General features: G+C 44.5%; 1 protein-coding gene across 1 annotated transcript in view; it reads left to right on the forward strand.

The window, feature by feature from the left end:
* Positions 1–250: 250 nt before the first annotated feature.
* Positions 251–22,095, forward strand: part of LOC119974819 (eukaryotic translation initiation factor 3 subunit J-like) — a gene marked incomplete at its 5' end in the record, with an annotated part of 34,973 nt that continues 13,128 nt past the window's right edge. Inside the window, 3 exons of the mRNA XM_038814089.1 lie at positions 251–349; positions 19,415–19,454; positions 20,768–20,871. Coding sequence (XP_038670017.1) covers positions 251–349; positions 19,415–19,454; positions 20,768–20,871 — 243 coding nt within the window. The remainder of the gene's footprint in view (positions 350–19,414; positions 19,455–20,767; positions 20,872–22,095) is intronic.

Genomic DNA, 22,095 nt, shown 5'->3' on the forward strand with positions numbered 1-22,095 from the left:
TCTCCGCTCCTCCAGTATCCCCACATCCCCGATCCTCCGCCTCCCACAATGCCCAGTCCTCCAGCCATCCCACAATCCGCGCGGAGTGACTGAGCGGGCAGGCGGTGGCGGCGGTGATGGCGGAATCGGCCGGCTGGGGTGAGCATGTTGTGTTGGCCTCGACCTTCACGGCGCGCGCGACGGCTGGCTGTTGTTTTATTATTTATTTATTCTCGGCCCTGCCCTCCCCGCTGGTGGCTGACTGCCCGCTCTCTCTTTACAGAAGACGATCTCCAGACCCAGGCGCCGGTGGCCAATCCGGTTGACCGAGTACAAATGGGAAGGCGAGGACGAGGAGGAGGATGTAAAGGTAACGAAGCCACGGACCCACCCCGGCACTGGACAAGCCCCCCCCCCCCCCCGCACCAACAAGGGCCTAGCAACCCCCCCCCCCCCCCCACGGAACGGGCGGACTGCCCCCCCCCATGAGACGGGCACCAGGCAGGTGCCGGGCACTCCCCCCGCCACACCAACAGGGTCCGGGCGTCAACCCCCACACACAAACAGGGGCCGGGCACCCCCCCCCCACCCCCCCCCCACCAACGGGGTTGGGCACCCCTCCCACACCACACACACAACAGGGGCCAGGCACCCCCTCCCACACCAACAGGGGCTGGGCACCCCCCCCCCCCCCCCCACCACACACCAACAGGGGCGGGGCACCCCCCACACCAGCAGGCTGGCACCACCCCCCCCCCCCCCCCACCAACAGGGGCTGGGCACCCCACACCAACAGGGGCTGGGCACCCCCCCCCCCCCCCCACACCAATAGGGGCTGGGCACCACTCCCCCACACCAATAGGGGCCGGGCACCCCCCCTCCACACCAACAGAGGCCGGGCACCCCCCCTCCACACCAACAGGGGCCGGGCACCCCCCCTCCACACCAACAGGGGCCGGGCACCCCCCCTCCACACCAACAGGGGCCGGGTACCCCCCCTCCACACCAACAGGGGCCGGGTACCCCCCCCTCCACACCAACAGGGGCCGGGTACCCCCCCCTCCACACCAACAGGGGCCGGGTTCCCCCCCTCCACACCAACAGGGGCCGGGTTCCCCCCCTCCACACCAACAGGGGCCGGGTTCCCCCCCCTCCACACCAACAGGGGCCGGGTTCCCCCCCTCCACACCAACAGGGGCCGGTTCCCCCCCCCCCCCCCCCCGGACCCCCCCCCCCCCCCCCCCCCCCCCGGCCACACCAACAGGGGCCAAGCAAGACCACTAACCCCTCCGCTGGGGCCGGACATAACCTCCTCCTTGGTGCAGACACCAATCCAGGGCGAGGCACTTGCCTTCCCCTGAAGCATGTTGGTTCTGGTGGGACTGTGTCTTTCGGGGGAGGGAGGGAAAATCTCCCTAGCTAGGTGTCATCCTAGCTTCCACTTTGTTCCTGCTGTTCAGTTGAGTGGCAGTGCCATGCTTCACCATTTAACTTATCGCATGTTGTGTGTGTTCACTCACCATCATCCTTGTGCTCGCTAACCAAAATTGATTCTCTGCACTGGTGCTGCCTGTAAAGAAAAAAATTCTTATCTTCGTGTTCAAATCTCTCCAAGGCTTCATCTCTACTCTTCCTCTGTAATCATCTCCAGCCCTATGACCTCCCAAATTCAGCGTTCCTTTCATTCTGACCTTTCGTTCATCCTCCAAACCCTTCACTCCACCTTTGGCAGCTGTGTTTTCAATTACCAGCGCTGCGACCTCTGGGATTTTCCCCCTAAATTGCCCCGTCTTGCTCTCCCTTTCTCTTTTTTTTTCGAATACTGTTTAAAACCTGCCACTGGCCAAACTTTTGGTCACTTTTTTAATGTTTTCTTTCCTGACTCGGTGTCAATCTTTTGTCTGACTTATAGCTGAGGATGATCAAATTTGCTATATAAATACCAATTATTTATCGGTCCTCTAGAGGAGACCAGATTTTTGGGCTAGTTTGCTCCTGTGATGTAATTTTTAGTCACAGTGATCGTTGTGCTTGTTGAATGTTTGTGGTGAGGTCTTTGGGTGTTGCTGTCCTTCTATCAGCACACACTGCCCTCCGATAATTAAGTTTATGATGGAGCAAAGGGAGGCACGTACAGATCTAAATTACGTCACTCTATTTGTTTATAGGGGTGAAGAATGTGTGGTAACTTAGTTAATCTATGTAAGGGTCAGAGGTTTATTTGCCCAGGGCAATTATAGCTGAGAAAAAAAACAAAGCCTTGAAAAGGAGGAATGTAATTAAATTAATTTATAGAATTTCTTTAAACCAGATGCAAGGTTTATTTGGGCGGTTTAAATGTTTTGTTAAATAGTTCTATCATTGCTGGGTTTACTTAGTGTATTCATTCCAAAAGAACAGAGGAAATTTTTTTTTTTCTATATCTTGAATTGCTCTGATCAATAATGTATTTCAACCTGGTCTTGTATAGCTCTTGAGTCAGGGTATCAAACTCAATTTACAGTGGTAAAGTATTCTGGCACTTGGTGTGGGCCACATACATCTGAAGTTACTTGGGATACATTTGGAAGAGACCACTATGCCTATTTATTGGGGGTAACTGGTGCATTGATATATACTATATGTGGTCCGTATAAACTGCAACAGAACAAATCTAATTGGTACAAAAGCGCACTGGCCTTCAGGCGTACCTGATAACTGCTTTGGATCGATTTAAGTATGCTAAAGAATTCTGTTAAATGTGTGTAAACTAGATGGTGCCTGCACCTTGAACTGTAACCTGATTTTTCAGTTCAGTGACATGAGGGAAAACTTTTTCTCATGCCAAGTGGTCACGGTCTGGAATGCACTTCCTGAAAATGTGGTGGAGGCACAATCAATCAAGGCTATCAAAAGGGAGATAAACTTTGCAGAGTTAGAAGAGTTAGAGGGTGAAAACAGGTAAATGGCACTAGTTTAGTTGCTCATTTGCAAGAACTGGTGTAGCCAGTCTGTGATTTCCTCTTTGGAGCATGGAGTGCCCTCTGCTTGCTGCCAACATGAACTCCTACCCGCTGTGTCTCATTCCTCCATGTATTGGAGTTTGTGTGAAATTGGGCATGCAAAGCGAATCCTCAGTATCGTTCCCCTTGTTCCCCACCTGTCCACCAGCGGAAATAACCTTGTATACAGCATTGAGGTGCTGCTCCCACTCGCCATGTTACCTAATGGTAGATTGAGTTGCAAATTTGGTTTGCTGCATTTTGCTTCCATAATTTTTAATAGCTCGAATAAGCTTGAGACAATAAGTATTTAAAATTGTATGCTTATTGCAGGCTTGTTAGGTGAATTAGACATTCTAAATTCTCCCTCTGTGTACCCGAACAGGCACTGGAATGTGGCGACGAGGGGATTTTCATAGTAACTTTGTTGCAGTGTTAATGTAAGCCTACTTGTGACACTAATAAAGATTATAAATATTAGGGACTCAAATGCAACAGCGTGTATTGTGTCTGGAATGCAATATGAGAGATATGTGCAATATGACATGATGTCCTGAAATATGCACCTGCATTAGATGTTTTCCAGCTCTGTCATTGAGCTGTTATTTTCCCCAAATATTGATCACACTTCATTGAGAGGTACAGGATCAGAATAGGGTTGATGTGATTGATAACATCCAGAGTAAACTGAATCCAAGTGAGGGGGGAGGGGTGTAACATAAGGGATTCAATAATTAGATAGCACTCTTGTAACAGAGGGCAGTCTTTCTAAATAAGATCAAAAGTTGGCATGTTAACTACCCAATGCCAGAGTGGGATATCTTGAACAGGCTTGAAAGGATATTGTTGGGACCGACAAGATAGGAAAGCGTGGGCAAAATACTCTGTTTGCAAAGTGCTAGGGGCTAACTTAAACCTGATTTCATGGACTCTAGATTCTGACCTGAGTCATACACAAATTGGGGTAAGGTGTTTGAGAGGTGAACACGTGGCGAAAGGATGGTGTAGGAAAGGAGGAGTTCCATTATCTGGGATGCTGACACCACTTTTGGGTTTGGAAGGAAGTTTACGATTGGGCTGGCACCTACTGTACTGGGCAAAAAGGATAATTAGGGTGGTCGTGATGACTTTAAACCTGTAAGTGGGGGAGGGGTGTGTGGAGATTTGCAGGTGGGAGTTACTATATATAATTATAAAAATATAGGATGGTTACAAAAACAATCAGAATTATACCTTGGGTACTACATGTAAAGTGAAAAGTATTTAAACTAGGAAAGAAAAATAAGAAATATGCAAATAAAATATTAGAGCGAGAGGGCAGGCTTGGGTGACGGCCAAATAAGCATTGTTTACACAGTATAACAAACAAATTCAGTTTGGTGTGTATTCGTGGTAGCGCGAGATGATCAGGCCTGGGAACTAAATATACCAGGTTTACAGGCAATGGGGATAAAGGAAATGGCATTTAGGGATCGGCATTTAGTAGCCGTACTAATTTAAGGATGGTGTAAGCAGGTAATGGAGACTATACGGATCAAATAAAATAGAAAAAGGATTTAAGATTATGGGTTGTGTGTTAGCAGCTATGAAGCAGTCAATTGTACAATGCAGAGATAAGATGAGCATGTAGTAAAAGCAAAGTGGTTTTAATGGAAATTTTTTGCTTTTACATTAAACATACATATAAATAGAAGCAGGAGGAGGCCATTCGGCCCTTCAATTCTGCTCCGCCATTCGTTGCAATCGTGGCTGATCATCAATTTCAATACTCTGATCTAGCCTTTTCTCTCCCTCACCATATCTACATAGAGTGACCCGGGGCTGGGATCGAACCCGGGTCTTCAGCACCATGGGCAGCAGTACTGCCACCCCAAGAGCAAATATAATTCCATCTTGAAACTACACAATGTTTTCGCCTCAACTACTTTTGTGGTAGTGAATTCCACAGATTCACCACTCTCCTCTCCTCAGTCCTAAAAGGTTTACCCCATAGCCTCAAACTATTACCCCTGGTTCTGTACTCTCCCACCATTGGAAATATTCTTTCTTAATCTGCCCACCTAATCCTGTTAGAATTTTGCAAGTTTCTATGAGATCCCCCCTCACTTCTAAACTCCAATGAATATAATCCGAACCGATTTAGTGTCTCCTCATATGACAGTCCCGTCATCCCAGGAATAAATCTGCGAAACCTTTGCTCCATTCTCTCCATAGCAAGAACATCTTCTGGGATTCTATAGACTCTGGAACTGTCCCTGCAGATTGGAGGGTAGCTCACGTCGCTCCAATATTCAAAAAGAGAGGTAGAGAGAAAGCAGGGAATTATAGACCAGTAAGCCTAACATCGGTAGTGGAGAAAATGCTTGAATCCATTATCAAGGGCTTTATAGCTGAGCATTTAGAAAGCAGTGGCAGGATCAGTCAGAGTCAGCATGGATTAATGAAAGGAAAATCAGGCTTGACAAATCTGTTGGAATTCTTTGAAGAGGTAACCAGTACAGTTGACAAGGGGGAGCCAGTTGATGTGGTATATTTGGACTTTCAGAAGGCGTTTGACAAAAGTCCTGCATAAGAGATTATTGTGCAAAATTAAAGCGCATGGGATTGGGGGAAATGTACTGAGGTGGATAGAAAACTGGTTGGCAGAGAGGAAACAAAGAGTAGGCATTAATGGGTCCTTTTCAAATTGGCAGGCAGTAACTAGAGGGGTAATGCAGGGATCGGTGCTCGGACTACAGCTATTCACAATATATATTAATGATTTGGATGAGGGAACAAAATGTAACATCTCAAAGTTTGCAGATGATACCAAATTAGGTGGGAGGGTGAATTGTGACGAGGCTGCAGGGATCCGACAGCAAGATATGGACAGGTTGAGCAAGTGGGCAAATCAATGGCAGATGCAGTATAATTTGGATACGTGTGAGATTATTCGCTTTGGAAGCAAAAACAGATTACTACCTGAATGGTGTAAATTGGGGGAGGGGAGTGTGCAGTGGGACCTGGGTGTCCTTGTGCACCACTTGCTGACGGTAAGCATGCAGGTGCAGCAGGCGGTAAAGAAGGCTAATGGTATGTTGGCCTTCATTGCGAGAGGTTTCGAGTACAGAAGCACGGATGTTTTGCTGCAATTGTACAGGGCCTTGGTGAGGCCACACCTGGAGTATTGTGTGCAGTTTTGGTCTCCTTCTCTGAGGAAGGATGTTCTTGCTCTCGAGGGAGTGCAGCAAAGGTTTACCAGATTGATTCCAGGGATGGCGGGACTGTCTTATGAGGAGAAAGTGACTAGGTTGGGATTGTTCTCGCTGGAGTTCAGAACAATGAGGGGGGTCTCATAGAAACTTATAAAATTCTAACAGGACTAGACCCGGTAGATGCAGGAAAGATGCTACCAATGGTGGGTGTGTTCAGAACCAGGATCACAGTCCGAGGATTCAGGGTAAACCATTTTGGACAGAGATAAGGAAACGCCTCTTCACACAGAGTGGTGAGCCTGTTGAATTCATTGCCACAGGACATAGTTGATGCTAAAACTTTGAATATATTCAAGAGGTGGCTGGATATAGCACTTGAAAAGAATGGGATCAAAGGCTTTGGGGAGAAAGCAGGATTAGGCTATTGAGTTGGATGATTGTGATGAATGGCGGAGCAGGCTTGAAGGGCCAAAAGGCCGCCTCCTATCTTCTGTGTATCCTTCCTCAGATAAGGACACCAAAAATAAGTGACCTATATAGGTGTAGTAATATCTGCTACGTGAGACGGTGTTGAAAGCGTTCTGAAAGTGTAAACAAACCACATCCACCCGGTCTCCTTGGTCAACTTTCCCTAGTTACATCTTGAAAGAATTCCAATAGATTTGTCAAGCATGATTTCCCCCCTCAGAAATCCATGCTAACTTTGTCTGATTATACCACTGCTTTCCAAATGCTGTGCTATGAAATCCTTGATGATGGACTGTAGCAACTTCCCTACTAACGACGTCAGCTCCCTTGTCAGTAGTTCCCTGTTTTCTCTCTACATCCCTTTTTGAATAGCGTAGTTGTGTGAGCTACCCTCCAATCTGTAGGAGCCATTACAGAGTCCAAAGAATTTTGGAAAATGACCGCCAATGGATCTACTATTTCTAGGGCTACTTCCTTAAGTACTCTGGAATGAAGATTCATAGTTATCATAGAATCTACAGTGCAGAAGGAGGCCATTCAGCCTACCGAGTCTGCACTGGCCCTTAGAAAGAGTACCCTACCTAAGCCCACACCTCCACCCTATACCCGTAACCCAGTAATCTCACCTAACCTTTTTTGGACACCAAGGGCAATTTTAGCATAGCCAATCCACCTAACTATCTTTGGACTGGGAGGAAACCGGAGCGCCTAGAGGAAACCTAAGCATACACGGGGAGAAGGTGCAGACTCCGCACAGACAGTGACCCAAGCCGGGAATCGAACCTGGGACCCTGGAGTTGTGAAGGAACTGTGCTACTGTGCCGATTATCAGGCCGTGGAGATTTATTTGCCATCAATCCCATTAATTTTCCGAAAACCATTTCTTTATTAAAACTAATTTCTTTCAGCTCCTCACTAAAACATGTGTTTCTCAGAACCTCTGGTACATTTTTCTTGTCTTCCATTGTGAAGACAGAAGCATAGTATGAATTTAGTTCCTCAGCCATTTCTTTGCTCCCTGTTATGAATTCCACCGTTTCTGACGGTAGGTTTTATCAATCTTTTTCTCTTTACATACCTATAGAAACTTTTACAATCTGTTTTTATGTTCCCTGCTAGCTTGCATTCATATTGTATTTTCCCCTTAATCAATCCCTTGGTCTGCTTTTGCTGAATTTTAAACTGTTCCCAATCCTCAGGTCGATTGCATTTTCTTGCTAACTTGTATCCCTCATCTTTGAATCTAATACTCTCTCTAATTTCTGTTGTAAGCCATGGTTTGGCCACCGTTCCCTTTCTACTCTTGCGCCAAATAGGAATAAACAACCCGTTCGTTCCTTGAATGCATGCCATTGCCTGTCCACTGTCCTTCCTTTCATTCATGTTTCCCAGTCCATCATAGCCAACCCATGCTTCATACCATCATAGTTACATTTATTGAGATTCAGCACCCTAGTCTTAGAATCAACTACCTCATTATCCACCACGATAAATAATTCTATTAAATTAAGGGGCTATTAAATTAAGATAGTTAGGGCTATTTAAAGGGGCTGGTTTAGCTCACAGGGCGAATCGCTGGCTTTTACAGCAGGCCAGCAGCACGGTTTGATTCCCGTACCAGCCTCTCCGAACAGGCGCCGGAATGTGGCGACTAGGGGCTTTTCACAGTAACTTCATTGAAGCCTACTCGTGACAATAAGCGATTTTCATTTTTTTTTTCATTACGGTTTTGATTTAGTTTGGGATGCACAGACTGACTTATGTCAGACTGGTGGAGATGCCTACATGTACTAGAACCAACAATAGATTTGGCTAGATTTAGTAATAAGCCAGTTTTAGTTAATTCTATTGGTGCACAACTATTTATCTAATAGCCAGCATAATGCAAGTAGGTACAATGTAGTGATTTCAGAGAGAAACATGAAACGGGTATTAAAATTCTAGATTCCTGATCCAAAGAGCTCTTGGTTTCTTCCATTTCATGGAGGGTGACAAATGGTTAAGAATCTTTATTATTGCCACAAGTAGGCTTACATTAACACTGCAATGAAGTTACTATGAAAAGCCCCGAGTCGCCACACTTCGGCGCCTGTTCGGGTCACAGAGGGAGAGTTCAGAATGTCCAATTCACTTAACAAGCACGTCTTTCAGAACTTGTGGGAGGAAACCGGAGCACCCGGAGGAAAAGCATACACGAGGAGAACATGCAAACTCTGCACAGACAGTGACCCAAGCCGCTGTCATGCCTCGCAATTACTTGGAACCATGTAACAGTTAAGTGCTGCGTGTGCGTGCCAGTGGCAGTACCCAAAGCCCAGGGATGGTCGCTGCACTACCAAAGGTGTTACCGCTCCACACATCCCCTACACCCCTGTCCCCATCTCTGGAGAATATTTTATAAACTGAAAGGAGAAAAACCACACAAAAATAGAAAAATAGGGCAGCATGGTGGCGCAGTGGTTAGCACTGAAGTCTCACGGCACCGAGGTCCCAGATTCGATCCTGGCTCTGGGTCACTGTCCATGTGGCGTTTGCACATTTTCCCCGTGTCTGCGTGGGTTTCACCCCCACAACCCAAAGATGTGCAGAGTAGGTGGATTGGCCACGCTAATTGGAATTAATTGCCCCTTAATTGGAAAAAATGAATTGGGTACTCTAAATTTATTTTTAAAAAAAAGAAACATTTGCGCAGATCCCGACAACAGAGAGAAATGCAAAGAATGACAAAGCATGTTGTAAGGACTACAAAAAGAATACAAGAAGAAATTTGCAAAAGATATCAATGCAGCTTTAATTTGGGTAAAGGGTTATGGGGAGCATTGGAAGCTCCTTAGTCAATATTGAAAATAAGGCAATGAAACATATTGGATAATTACTTCATCACCATTTGCAATGGAGAAAGAGAATAGCAGCCAGACATCCCAAAGGAACTAATTAAATCAAAGACTCCATAAGCAAAATAAGAATCATGATTAAAAAAATGACAAATCTCCAGGCATTAAGGGATATGAGACAAAGGCGGTTACATGGTGTTGGGTCACAGGTGAGTCATGATCTCAATGGATAGCAGAGCAGGCAAAATGGGCTGTTCCTCTGCTGACAGCTCTGCAGTCAATGCTGAGTACCATGATCAAACTACTTTATTCCCCAGTCCTCTCACCACCCGCCCAAGCCCTGATGCCCAGTCATCAGTATCCATCTTCCTCTGTCCAATACTGTTTATCAGCAGCTGCTTCCAAGACCAAAGCACTGTTTGGGGGGGGGGGGGGGGGGGGGCTTCCCATTCTGGTCCCTAGTTTTTATGCAGGGACCAGTTCTCTGTGTCACCAAGAGGAAGTCTCACAGCATCAGGTTAAAGTCCAACAGGTTTGTCTGGATTCATTAGCTTCACCCGAAGGAGCTGCCCTCCAAAAACAAGCAAATCCAAACACACCTGTTGGGCTTTAACCTGGTGTTGGAAGACTTCTTATTGTGGCCAGTGCAACGCCAGCATCTCCAGAACAAGAGGGAGGACACTGACCTCATAGGAGTGAGCGAAACGGTGATGATATTAAACAGCGATGGTTTTCCAGACTATAAGGAGCAGTGCCCGAGAGAGCCAGCACGCTTTCTGTGGGTGGATGGAATTGTTCCACAGGCTTGATGATCGGTGCTCCTGCTCTGACAGCTCTGCCTGGTGTCCTCACTTGTTTTGCTGAGTTGAACTGGTGATAGTCAGGAAATAACCTCATTCAGCACAACTAAAGCCACGCTGATACAATTCACTGGTACCTGAAATTAGAACTCAATTTACTGTAATCCGAGTTATAACCCCGATTGTATTGGACAATATATTGACAGGCTCAGTCAGTAAAGCTTCTCTGATGGTGTGAAATGTAAGAACAAGGTTGAAAACTTTTTAAATTGTCAGCAAAATCAGGATTTGGTTTGCTGACTATTATAATTTACTTGATGTGTCATCAGCTTGAAATTGAACCTGAGCTCAATGCTGAATGGTCTTTAATGGTGTGCATGTCTAGTTTTCAATCCTTTGATCCTGGGCCCACATAACTCTAGGTAGAATGAAATCATTCTTGGATTTTAGTAAATGCGGTAATCATTGTATGAAACTTGATAGCCACAAAACTAGATGCAAAATGCTGCAGACCTTGGGCATCTCAAATAAAAAGGGAAAATGCTTGAGGTGCTCAGCAGGCCAGTCAGCATCTATGGAGAGAGGAATGTCGGGTTAACGCTTCAGGTCAATCGTTTTTCATAAAAAGCAAAATCTGGGCACTTCCATTTGGGCTGCAGAGAACATGCATAAAACAGTTAAAGTTATTCCTTCCAGATTGACTTGCAACTTGCTCCTGTCTCTGGTGATTGTGATGTGGGTGATTTCACTTGATGAGGGGCATCACATGAATATGTCCATGACATTAAAGAATCAGGGTCTCCGGATTTCTGAATTTTGCTCCACTGGTTGCTGATGTGCTACTTCTCGTGTGCCAGTGACGTTTTGTGCAATCCTGGCTGAGAATGTGGGACTCACTATCACGTGGCGTGGTAGATACATAGATGTATTTAAAGGATAGCTAACTGAGAATGTGAGCATGGAAGGAATCAAAGGCTGTGCTAGCGGGAAGGGACTTGCGGAGAGCTTTAAATACCAGCATAAACCAGTTGGGCTGAATGGCCTGTTTCTCTATTGTAAAATTTTATGTAATGCACTAATATTTCACGATAGCTTGTATAGCTTATATTATTAGCTGGTGCAATAATTGGAAAGTTGCGATGTGAATTTGTCAGTATTTGTGAATATTGCCCATGTAATCAGACAAAGTCATAATTTTAGGCTAGTGTTGACAGTTCAGCACACTAACAACAGCAATGATGTAATTGAGATAAAGTGGTTGAGCTGGGCAATTAAAAGATTGCTTCATATTCCTTTTCTGCAAAAGTGTTGCTATCTAGTGCATTGTTGACACCAACTGATAGTGTATTGCCTGTTTGTGTCTATTTATGAAATAGTGGGTAATGTAATGATTTTGTGAGGTAAAGCATTTGCGGAGGACAAGCAAGATAAGAGAAAACACATATAGTAAAGTTCTGAAGTGTGTAGAGCAACATAGACACTTTGGAATGTACGTCTGCAGATCCGTGAAGGTAGCAGAATGAGAAATAGGATCAGAGAAACTGTGCTTTATTTTTATTCATTCATGAGAGGTGGACATCAATGGCTAGGCCGGTTCTTAATTGCCTTTAAGGCTGTTTATGAGTCACATGTAAGCCAGACCAGACAAGCATCACAGATTTCCTTCCCCAAAGCGAACTGGATGACAACACCTTTTCACAGAATTTTAATTCCAGGTTTTATTTTATTCAAATGTCACAGTCTGGCATGTTGGGAGTCGAACCTGGACCTCAGGGTCTCTGGATTATAAATTCAATAGCACTATGCCACCACCTCCAGTTAGCTGAGGCCGAGAGCATAAGAGCCGGGGGGTTATGCTGGAGTTGAATAAAACATTATTTGAACCACAGGTAGATTACTGTGTTCTGAGTCTGGTAATTACAGGAAGGATGAGATTACATGGAGGGATGCAGAGATTTCTGAGAATATTGCCAGAAGGAAGAATTTTACTTCAAAGGAATAGTGAATATGCTGGCGTTCTTTGGAACTGAGGGTGTTGAGGGCAGGTTTAATTGAGGTGTATAAAATTCAGGTGCCTGTAGGTAAAGTAGGTAGGAAGAACCCATTTCCAATAAAGAGGTCAATAATCAGGTGTCATAGATTTAAAGTACCCGCTGGAAGGATGGTGAGAAGTTGAGTAATTTCTTTTAGCTAGTGGTTGTTGAGGGGGTTAATCTGAAACCCACTGCCTGACAGGGTGATCGAGACAAAAAAAACTAATCCGATTTCAAAAATACCCTGCCAATGCAAGGTGGCTGCCGATATCAGTCTGTGCATACGCAGAAAACCAATGACGACATTTGCTGGCGCAGTAGCACAATGGTTAGCACCGTTTCACAGCACCGGGACCCGGTTCGATTCCTGCTTGGGTCACTGTCTGCGGAGTCTGCACGCTCTCCCCGTATCTGCGTGGGTTTCCTCCGGGTGCTCCGGTTTTTCCCACAAGTCTCGAAAGATGTGCTTGTTAGGTGAATTGGACATTCCTGAATTCTCCCTCTGTGTACATGAGCAGGCACCCAAGTGTGGTGACTAGGGGATTCTTGCAGTAACTTAATTGCAGTATTAATGTAAGCTTACTTGTGGCACCAATAAAAATTATTATTACTGAGAGAGTTTGTTTGTTGGATCTTATCTGGACCCTAAAGCTATTCACCTAATTTCTGAGCCCTGTGGCTGGCAAGCAGATATGTATGGCCTCCGGCAACTTCCAGGGACCCCAAATGGCTGCCCAGCACGGGTCTCAGAAGCTGGGTGAACAGCTTCAGAATCTGAATATGATCCAACAGGAAGAAGCCCCAGAACTGCAATTGCGGGAAATGGAGACTGTAACCTGAAATTGCAGCCTTCATCTGGTGGATCAGAAGCTTCCACATCCCGATTTTCCCCCCTCCAGCTCCATTCCTCTGCTCCACCTCTCTCAACTCGGAGAAGGCTTTTTTTAATGAACGTCTTTAATAACTTTGAGTGTTTCTGTTCCTGGCTGCTGTCTATTCCATTATTTGCAATGACATCACAGTAAAACCATCCAACTGTCCATGCAAGACATTGGCAGCAAATGCAGCCAGCATAAAAGCAGTTGGAAAAGCACTTGAGATGCTGTAACACGCAGGGCAATGGAATCAGGAGCTGGAGAGTGAATTCAGACTGGATAATTCTTTCTTGGTCGACAAGGACATGGTGAACCTAGTAACCTCCTTTGTCGTATATCTTTGTGTTTCTATGAGACAATATCTTTGTGGCGAGATGTTAAATAAATAGACTCTAAAATATCGGCCTGCTAAGTTTTAAATGTAGGTGGTTGCAGATTAGTTGCTGGAAAAATTGATGGGATTTACTGCTGGCAGCGTGGCTTCAAACTTAACTTATTAGTCATCATTGGTTGAACTTTAACTTTTTCATTGATCAGCTTAATGTTTCCCATGCGCTGAAATCTACCCTTGTCCTTGAATCTCCAAATGAAACTGCTGAGATACCCACAGGTGGCGTTTCTGCCTGCCTGATTCTGAGTCACAGCAGAGACACGCCCAATTTAACCAACCTCACACAACTTCCGTCAGATTAGGAAGAACCATGGGTTAAGCACAGTAAATGTTTCAGCATTCAATAATGTTTATTTTGAATATTGGTGAGCTATAAATATCTAATTTTTTAGAGGTATGGAACCAAGTGTGAAGAATCCTAGCCCGTAGCAATATGCCCCCCCCCCCCCCCCCCCCCCCCCCCCCCATGTCCTGCAAAGGATTGCATTACCTCAGACTGGCACTAGAGGGAGGGTGTCACAGAGGCCAGCTAATCTAAAAGGTTTCTCGATGGACTGTTTTCTCACACGGAACATTAATGAGGTGTCCAGGGATAATTCGATATTGGCATGACTTCCTTTTGTGACCCTGGTGTGCAGCATTAGACAGTTGTGTGGAAAAAGCCCAGGCAACAAAGTTAAATTGTTGTCCCCAGTCTTTGGAGGTTTGAGAGGAACTCCTGAAGTGTTTGTTCCTATTTTATCCTCTGGCCCAATTTCTCTTTTTGCCCCTCGGGTTATGTGGTGCCTAGTAGAATGACGATGGGATGTGTGGGACAGACCTCTTGTTTTTTCTGTCAGACCAAGGCAGGCCAGCAGCACGGTTCAATTCCCGTACCAGCCTCCCCGAACAGGTGCCGGAATGTGGCGACTAGGGGCTTTTCACAGTAACTTCATTGAAGCCTACTCGTGACAATAAGTGTTTTTCATTTTCAATTGCTCTTTTGCTTGGCTTGTTTCCATGTTTTCTGTTAGATTCTTATCTTAAATCTTGCATTATTTCTAAACAAAGTAACTTTCTTTAAAAGTAATCATTCATTCCAGAATCCGATCCATCCCTCTAAATATTGGTTTTTCATAGGCTGCAAAGTATTGATATTTTTCCAGCTGGTAAGTTTCTGGCAGCATAATGTTTGACTTCATTGTTTTGTTGCCAGTGAATGCTCTAAATCCTCAAAAGATATCTTGACGATGCTCCCCTGGATTGTTCGCTAATCCCAGACATCCCAGGTCCAATGTGCTTGTTTGATTAAAAAGTGTGACTACATTTGAGCTGTCCAGTACTTTGAGTCCATCAGCAATGATTTGTAGGACTGATAATTTCAGCCTGCGTCCCACAGACAGTGTCCCTCCTCCCCAAACCCACTGCCAAATTGACGAATGAGGAAGCCTTGTTGAATTTGTGCACTTGGAGCTTGTATACAGCAGGATTTAGCAGTATAGTCTCATTGATGGAGAAATCACAAATCTGAACCCTCAGTCTATTTATATTGGTAACCTGAGATTGTCGGCTTCTGCAGCATCGATATAGGCATTTGACCCGTTGAGTCTGTGTTTACCAACCGCACCAGGCATCGAATGTAAGCCAGTGCTCCCAGTTCCCTACTTTTTAACGTATTGATGTTCCTCATTGAAACCTTTTTTCATCAGAGCTCTTTGTTAACTCAGTATTTGTTGGCATAGTGTATCATAATGTGCAATTTAATAGGATTTAAAGTTGTGCATATACTTTGAGGTTCCATGTTGTGAACTTCAGTGGTGCGTATGTGAAAACATTGGACATTTAGCGATAACCAGCTAAAAACTAGGCATCCAATCTGTATATTAAAAAACGTACTTCATATCATGGTCTTCAAAGGCATGCTTCCTGTTTTCATATTTTGTTCGACTCTTTCCCTGAATGTAAATGTTTCCTGAATTATGTCACAGTGTAAGGGGATCAGGGGTTATGGGGAGAAGGCAGGAGAATGGGGGTGAGAAACATATCAGCCGTGATTGAATGGTGGAGCAGACCCGTTGGGCCGAATGGCCTAATTCTACTATGTCTTATTATGGAAATTACACTCTCACCAGCCTGTTTTATGTCTCCCAATTCATGCACTGGAGAAGAACTTATGTTCCCAAATTTACTGCTTCTGAATTGTAAGTTTGCTATTTAACTGTAAATAAATAACAATGGCCAGTAATGTGTGATTTGCAGTGTATATATTTGCATACAGGTAATGATTTGCTCTCTGTGTCATTTGGAGATGTTAGTGCCAGTTGGTATTCCAACCTGCGCCATCAAACATGCCCCTGATTTGAAAGGTAGAAATTGGTATAATCAAATTCCTAGTTTCTACAGAATTCATGGGATGAAAGTTTAGCAGCTCCTTTAGAGGGTGTGTTTGGACAAATGGAGGCGAGAGTGTGAAACTGGCTGCTTACACTGACACCAGCAGGTACCAGGAGGCAATTGTAATGAGATTTAATAATGGGCAGAAATGACTTGGTAAAGGTAGGTAAAGAGGGAGGGGTATCATCATTCTTAACTTGCCATCATCCCCTGCCCCAGACTTTTTTCACACATTGCTTAGGAGTCAAGTATTTTGAACATTCCAATGTATTACACAATATTTTCAGCACAAACCCGGGTCCGTCAGCCCAGTCGGGTCAGGCCAATGTTTATGCTCCACGCTAATCTTCTCCCCTTTTAATCCAGCCAATCTATCCTATTCCTTTCACTCTCGTGTTCATCTACGTTAATAGCCTCTGGTTCCGTTTGCCTGCAGTTGGAACATTTTCTCTACGTCTAATGTAACAAACCTTTTCATCATTTCAAGCATTGAATACAGGAACCGGAGTAGACCATTTGACCCTTTGAGCCTGCTCCACCATTCAATCTCATCATGACCGATCCACCGTCTCAGCATCATACTGCCGTGCTCTTCCCATACCCCTCAACACTTTTTAGTCTTAAAAGCTATTTCTTCCTTAAATATATTCAGTGACTTGGCCTCCACATCCTTCTGTCGTAGAGAATTCCACAGGTTCACCTTCCTGAGTGAACAGGTTTCTCCTTGTATCAATTGGCCTATCCTCTGTCCTACGACTGTGGCCCCTTGTTCTAGACTGTCTTTTCTCTCCCCCCAGTCAGAGGAAACAGAATTCCTGCATCCAGTCAGTCCAACCCCGTCACAATTTTATACCTTTCAATTACATCTCTCATTCTTTTAAATAACAGTGAATACAGGCCCATTCAACCCAGTCCCTTATACGACAATCTTGCCATCCCAGGAACCAGTCTGGTGAACCTTTGCAGCGCTGCATCTGGAAGGAGACCAAAACTGTGAACAATACTCGGGGTGTGGCCTCACCAAGGCCCTGTACAGCTGCAGTGAGGCATCCTTGTTCCTGAAATCAAATCCTCGTGCATTGAAGGCGAACATACCATTTACCTTGCTAACTGCCTGCTGTACCTGCGTGGTACAGGGCTGGTTTTGCTCTGTGTGTTAGACTGGTTTGTGATGCAGAACAAGGCCAGCAACACGGGTTCAATTCCCGCACCAGCTTACCCGAACAGGCGCTGGAATGTGGCGACTAGGGGCTTTTCACAGTAACTTCATACTTGTGACAATAAAAGGTTATTATTATATTATGTTAGCTTTAAAGTCTTCTATCAGGTCACCAGTTTTTTTCTGTTATTCAGTTACTTTTGTTCTTTTTGCATTTAATGTTTACCTCCCACCAATTTTCACCTCCCCTATGGTGCACTCTCTTCTCTGGTACTGTTTCACTGGGGAAAACCCTTTGGTATCTTGCCTCAGTGGGAATCCTTGTTGATTCAGGGCACTAAGTGTTAAGAGGGCTGACCCTATCACTGTTGCTATTTACACATGCCTTTTACCAACAGAGGCCACTGAAGCCATTAGCAGAAGGCTGCAACAAACTATCGCCTCCCTATCCCAAGAATGCGGAGGCGAAATTTACCTCAGCGGCTGCTCTTGAGATCAGCTCAGTACAGACGGGATTGAGCTCCGATCTTCTCATCAGTGGCTTAATAGCACACAGTTGTACTCCATAAACAAGGTACACTGGAATTTAAATGATTTAATGGCTCCCTTTTGCAGTTTACATTGCACGGGACATACAAATATACAAATTAGGAGCAGGAATAGGCCACTCAGCCCTTCGAACCTGCTCCGCCATTCAAGATCGTGGCTGATCTGATTCCCACCTACCCCAAAAACTTTCACCCCCATAAGAATCAATCTACCTCTGTCTTAGAAATATTTGAATACTCTGCTTACGCTGCCTTTTGAGGAAGAGAGTTCCAAAGACTCATGATCTTGTCAGAGAAAACAATTTTCCCTCATCTCTGTCTGAAATGGGCGACTCCTTATTTTAAAACAGTGACCCCCTAGTTTTAGATTCTCCCACAAGAGGAAACATCTCCACATCCACCTTGTGAAGACCTATCAGGATCTTGCGTTTCAATCAAGTTGCCTCTTACTCTTCTAAACTCCAGTAAGCCAAGCCTGTCCAGCCTTTCCTCAAAAGACAACCCGCCCATTGCAAGTATTAGTCGAGTAAATCTTCTCTGAACTTTAACTTCAGCTTTAACTTCCTTTTGTGAGGGCCCCAAAAAATCCAGCACAAATTTGTAGAATTGAAAGAAATAACTTCATTTACAATTACATTTATACAATAGCAGCAGTACCTCACCACTGCTCTCTCCCCTCTAGCTGGTTCCAAACTGGCCAACTCTATTTATGCAGGTGACTCTGCTAATGAATTCTCTGCCCCCTCATTGGGGAGCTCATACTCACTAAGGATTGTGGGATAGGCAATAGTCCTCAGCCAGTAATAATCAGGCAGGTTGTAACACATCATATCTTAAATAAATAAATACTGTACTCTACTGCAGTTCTTGGTCTCTATAAGAAGCACAACCTCCCCACTTTTGTCTTCAGTTCCCTCGCAAAAAACAAAATCCATTTGTCAAGTCTTTGCACACTCACTTAACCTATCCTTAACCTAGCGTTTTGCAACCTCCTCTTCACATCTTACTGTTCATCAACTTTAGCAACCATACCTTCGGTCCCTTTATCCAAGTAATTTAATAAATTGAGACCTTAGCACTGATTCCTGTGGCACACTGCTTGCCAAACAGAACAATCCATTTATGTCTACTGTTTTCTGCCAGCCAGCCAATCTCATATCCATGGCCATATATTACCACCTTTACCATGGGCTTTTATTTTCTGCAATAACGGTTGATATGGCACTTTATCAAATGCCTTCTGAAAATCTAAGTACAGTACATCCACTGGTTCTCCTTTATCCCCAGCACTTGTTAGTTCTTGAAAGAACTCGGAATGAATTTTCACTGCCTGATTACTCTGAATATTTCCAGGTGCCCCACTAGAATGTCTTTATTAATAGCTTCTAATATTTTCCCATTAATCGATATTAAGCTAACTGGTGTGTAGTTCCCTGCTTTCTGTCTCCCTCTCTTTTTGAATAAAGGAGCTATTCTTTATTTTCCAATCCAATGGAACCATCCCCGAACCCGAGAAATTTTGGAAAGTTAAAACCAGCACAGCAACTATATAATCAGCAACTTCTTTTGAGACCTTGGATTGAAGGGCATCAGGCCCTGGGGACTTGGTCAGCCTGCAGCTCCAACAATTTGGGACCAGTTTCCTGCATAGATGTGCTCTGCACCAAGTTGTAACGAGTGGGGTGAAAGAACGAAAATAAATTAACAGTTTGAGAACTTTGCCTTCACTCTCAGGAATGAAAATTAGGAGTTTAAACACCATTTTTTTTATTTCCATAGGACAACTGGGATGATGAAGAAGAGGAAAAGAAACCACAAGGTAAGCAAGGTAGACGTGTGGATTTCTTTATACTTAAATTAAGAGGTTATTCGATAGAAGGCATACTTCCATAGAATCCCTACAGTGCAGAAGGAGGCCACATGGCTCATCAACCCTTGGAAAGAGCACCCTACCTAGGCCCAATCCCCTGACCTGTCTCCGTAAATCCACCAAGCCTGCAGTTCTTTGGACACTAAGGGTAAATTTAGCATGGTCAGTCTACCTAACCAGTACATCTTTTGGACTGAAAGAGGAAACCGACACAAACACGGGCAGAACGTGCAAACTCTGCACTTGCAGTCATCCAAGGCAGGAGTGGCTGATTTTAGGATTCTAATGGGACTAGTTTATGGATCGTGATTAGCTGTTTCAACCTTTTCCAGAACCGCAGAAACAGAGAATAGAGTCTCCTACCTTTCACGGAGTGGTTGGTCAGTCTATGGAACACGCTCCCTAAGATGATGGCAGCATAGGGAGCACGGAGGTTTAAAACAGAGAAGCTTAATTTAGTGTGTTATCTCTTCGTGGCTGTTCTCTCTGTTTCCCGTGCCATCTCTTGCATGGTTGCTCTTCTCTCTCTCATTCCGTGCTAGGACTTATGATGTCACGTCCGGTGAATACGTTATACAAAACAGCTTCTTTAGAGCTAATAAGAATGAATGCAAATGCATAACAATTATAATCATAATTGCCATGAGACCCAGTATTACAGCTCCTTGTGGCCTTGTCATTGTGCTTTTCCATGTCGGCCAAGTTTCAGTTGAATTGTTTATGACTTTCTACTATGATTAAATAGTCTGCTGCGACTCACTGGCAGTATTACACATGAAGAATAATCACTTCTGTGCGGTATCCAAGGGGCGTAAGACTCATTATCTCTTTGTTGGGCAGCCCCTTCAGGAGAGGGTTAGGTTGGGGTTAGGAGTGGAATTTTATAACATGGTAAATCTCCAGCTCCGCGAATGGCTGGTCACCTCACATCTTAAAAGTCTCTTTGTTCTCTGCTATAATACGGAGGAACAGGTAACCTTCCAAAATTTGTACTGGTCTGAACATGGAAGGATTTATGATCCGTGTTTAACATTTGTCCTATCACTGGTTCAGTGGTGATCCACTGGCTAATGTAACCTTTTGGGGATTGTGGAGTATAAATCCCACACATTTGAAATAAAATATGTGGTGGCATCCTGTTGGATATAGCAGATGAGGGCGCAATAACAAAGTTAAAAGATCTTTTTAATGTGTTTGCGTGTCACTGTGATAGCTACCACATCACTATATCTATGGTTCTGATTATTCTGAAATTCTTATAGTGGGAGCCAAGACTTCAGAAAAAAAGAAATTAAGTGACCGGATTAAAGAGAGGGAAGAAAAAGAAAAGCAACTAAAGAAGCGAAAACAAGAGGCGTTAAAGAATGTAAGTTGCTCTATATCCTTCAAGATGTAACAGTCCACAGGTCCAAGGCCTCTGACTGTGTACAGTGCTGCAAACATGACGGTCTACTGGGAACATTAATACTGTTAAAGGATATAAATCCTAAAATGCAATGCATTAGGCATTGGCACATGAAGTTCAGTTGCTTGGAATTGCGTGATGCCATTGAGGACTTTTAACCCTTTGTTTAAAGTTCACAAATGATTAAGTCTTTACAGAAAGTGAACCCGTAGCTCATAATTCTGATCCAGAAATAAAATGAATGTTGATATCAAATGTTTTTTTTTTGATAAACATTTTATGGAGTTATTTTTGGTTTTACAACAACAAAATAAACAATGTACATGAATCTATAAACATAGTGCAAAAGCCTGCTTCCTCCCTTACAGGTCCCCCCTTTATTAACCCCCTACTCTAACCTAAACTAAACCCCCCCCCCGGTCTGCTGACGAGTAATTTTCCGCAAAGAAGTTGACGAACGGTTGCCACCTCCGGGTGAACCCTAACAGTCACCCTCTCAAGGGAAACTTGATTTTCTCCAAACAGAGAAAGCTAGCCATGTCCGATAGCCAGGTCTCCGACTTTGGGGGCTTTGAGTCCCTCCCAGCTAATAGTATCCATCTCCGGGCTACCAGGGAAGCAAAGGCCAGAACATCTGTCTCTTTCTCCTCCTGGATTTCTGGATCTTCCGACACCTCGAAAATCACCACCTCCGGACTCTGGTTCCCTCCCACAGTCCAAAGATGTGCAGGTTAGGTGGGTTTGGTCACGCTAAAATTGCCCCTTTAGTGTCCAAAAGGTTAGGTGGGGTTACGGGGATAGGGTGGGGGCATGTGCCTAGGCAGAGTGCTCTTTTGAAGGGTCAATGCAGACTTGATGGGCCAAATGACCACCTCTATAGGAATTCTGTAACTGTCGGACTGTCAGATTATCCTAATAATCCAGCTGGTTAACTGTTTTTTAGGGAAGGAAATCTGCCATCCGTGCTCATTTTGAACTTATTGGCATGGGACTGGAGTCATGTAAACCCCTCCTTTGACTTTGAACCAGTGGTTCAAGAAACATAGAAATTGGAGCAGGAGGAGGCCAATTGGCCCTTTTGAGCCTGCTCTGCAATTCAGTATGATCATTGGTGATCCTCTATCTCAGCACCATACTTCCAAGCTCTTCCCATACTCTTTGACACATTTAGAGTCTCCAAAATCT

The sequence above is a fragment of the Scyliorhinus canicula genome, chromosome 12 (genome assembly GCF_902713615.1).
Source record: "Scyliorhinus canicula chromosome 12, sScyCan1.1, whole genome shotgun sequence".
Lineage (NCBI taxonomy): Eukaryota > Metazoa > Chordata > Chondrichthyes > Carcharhiniformes > Scyliorhinidae > Scyliorhinus > Scyliorhinus canicula.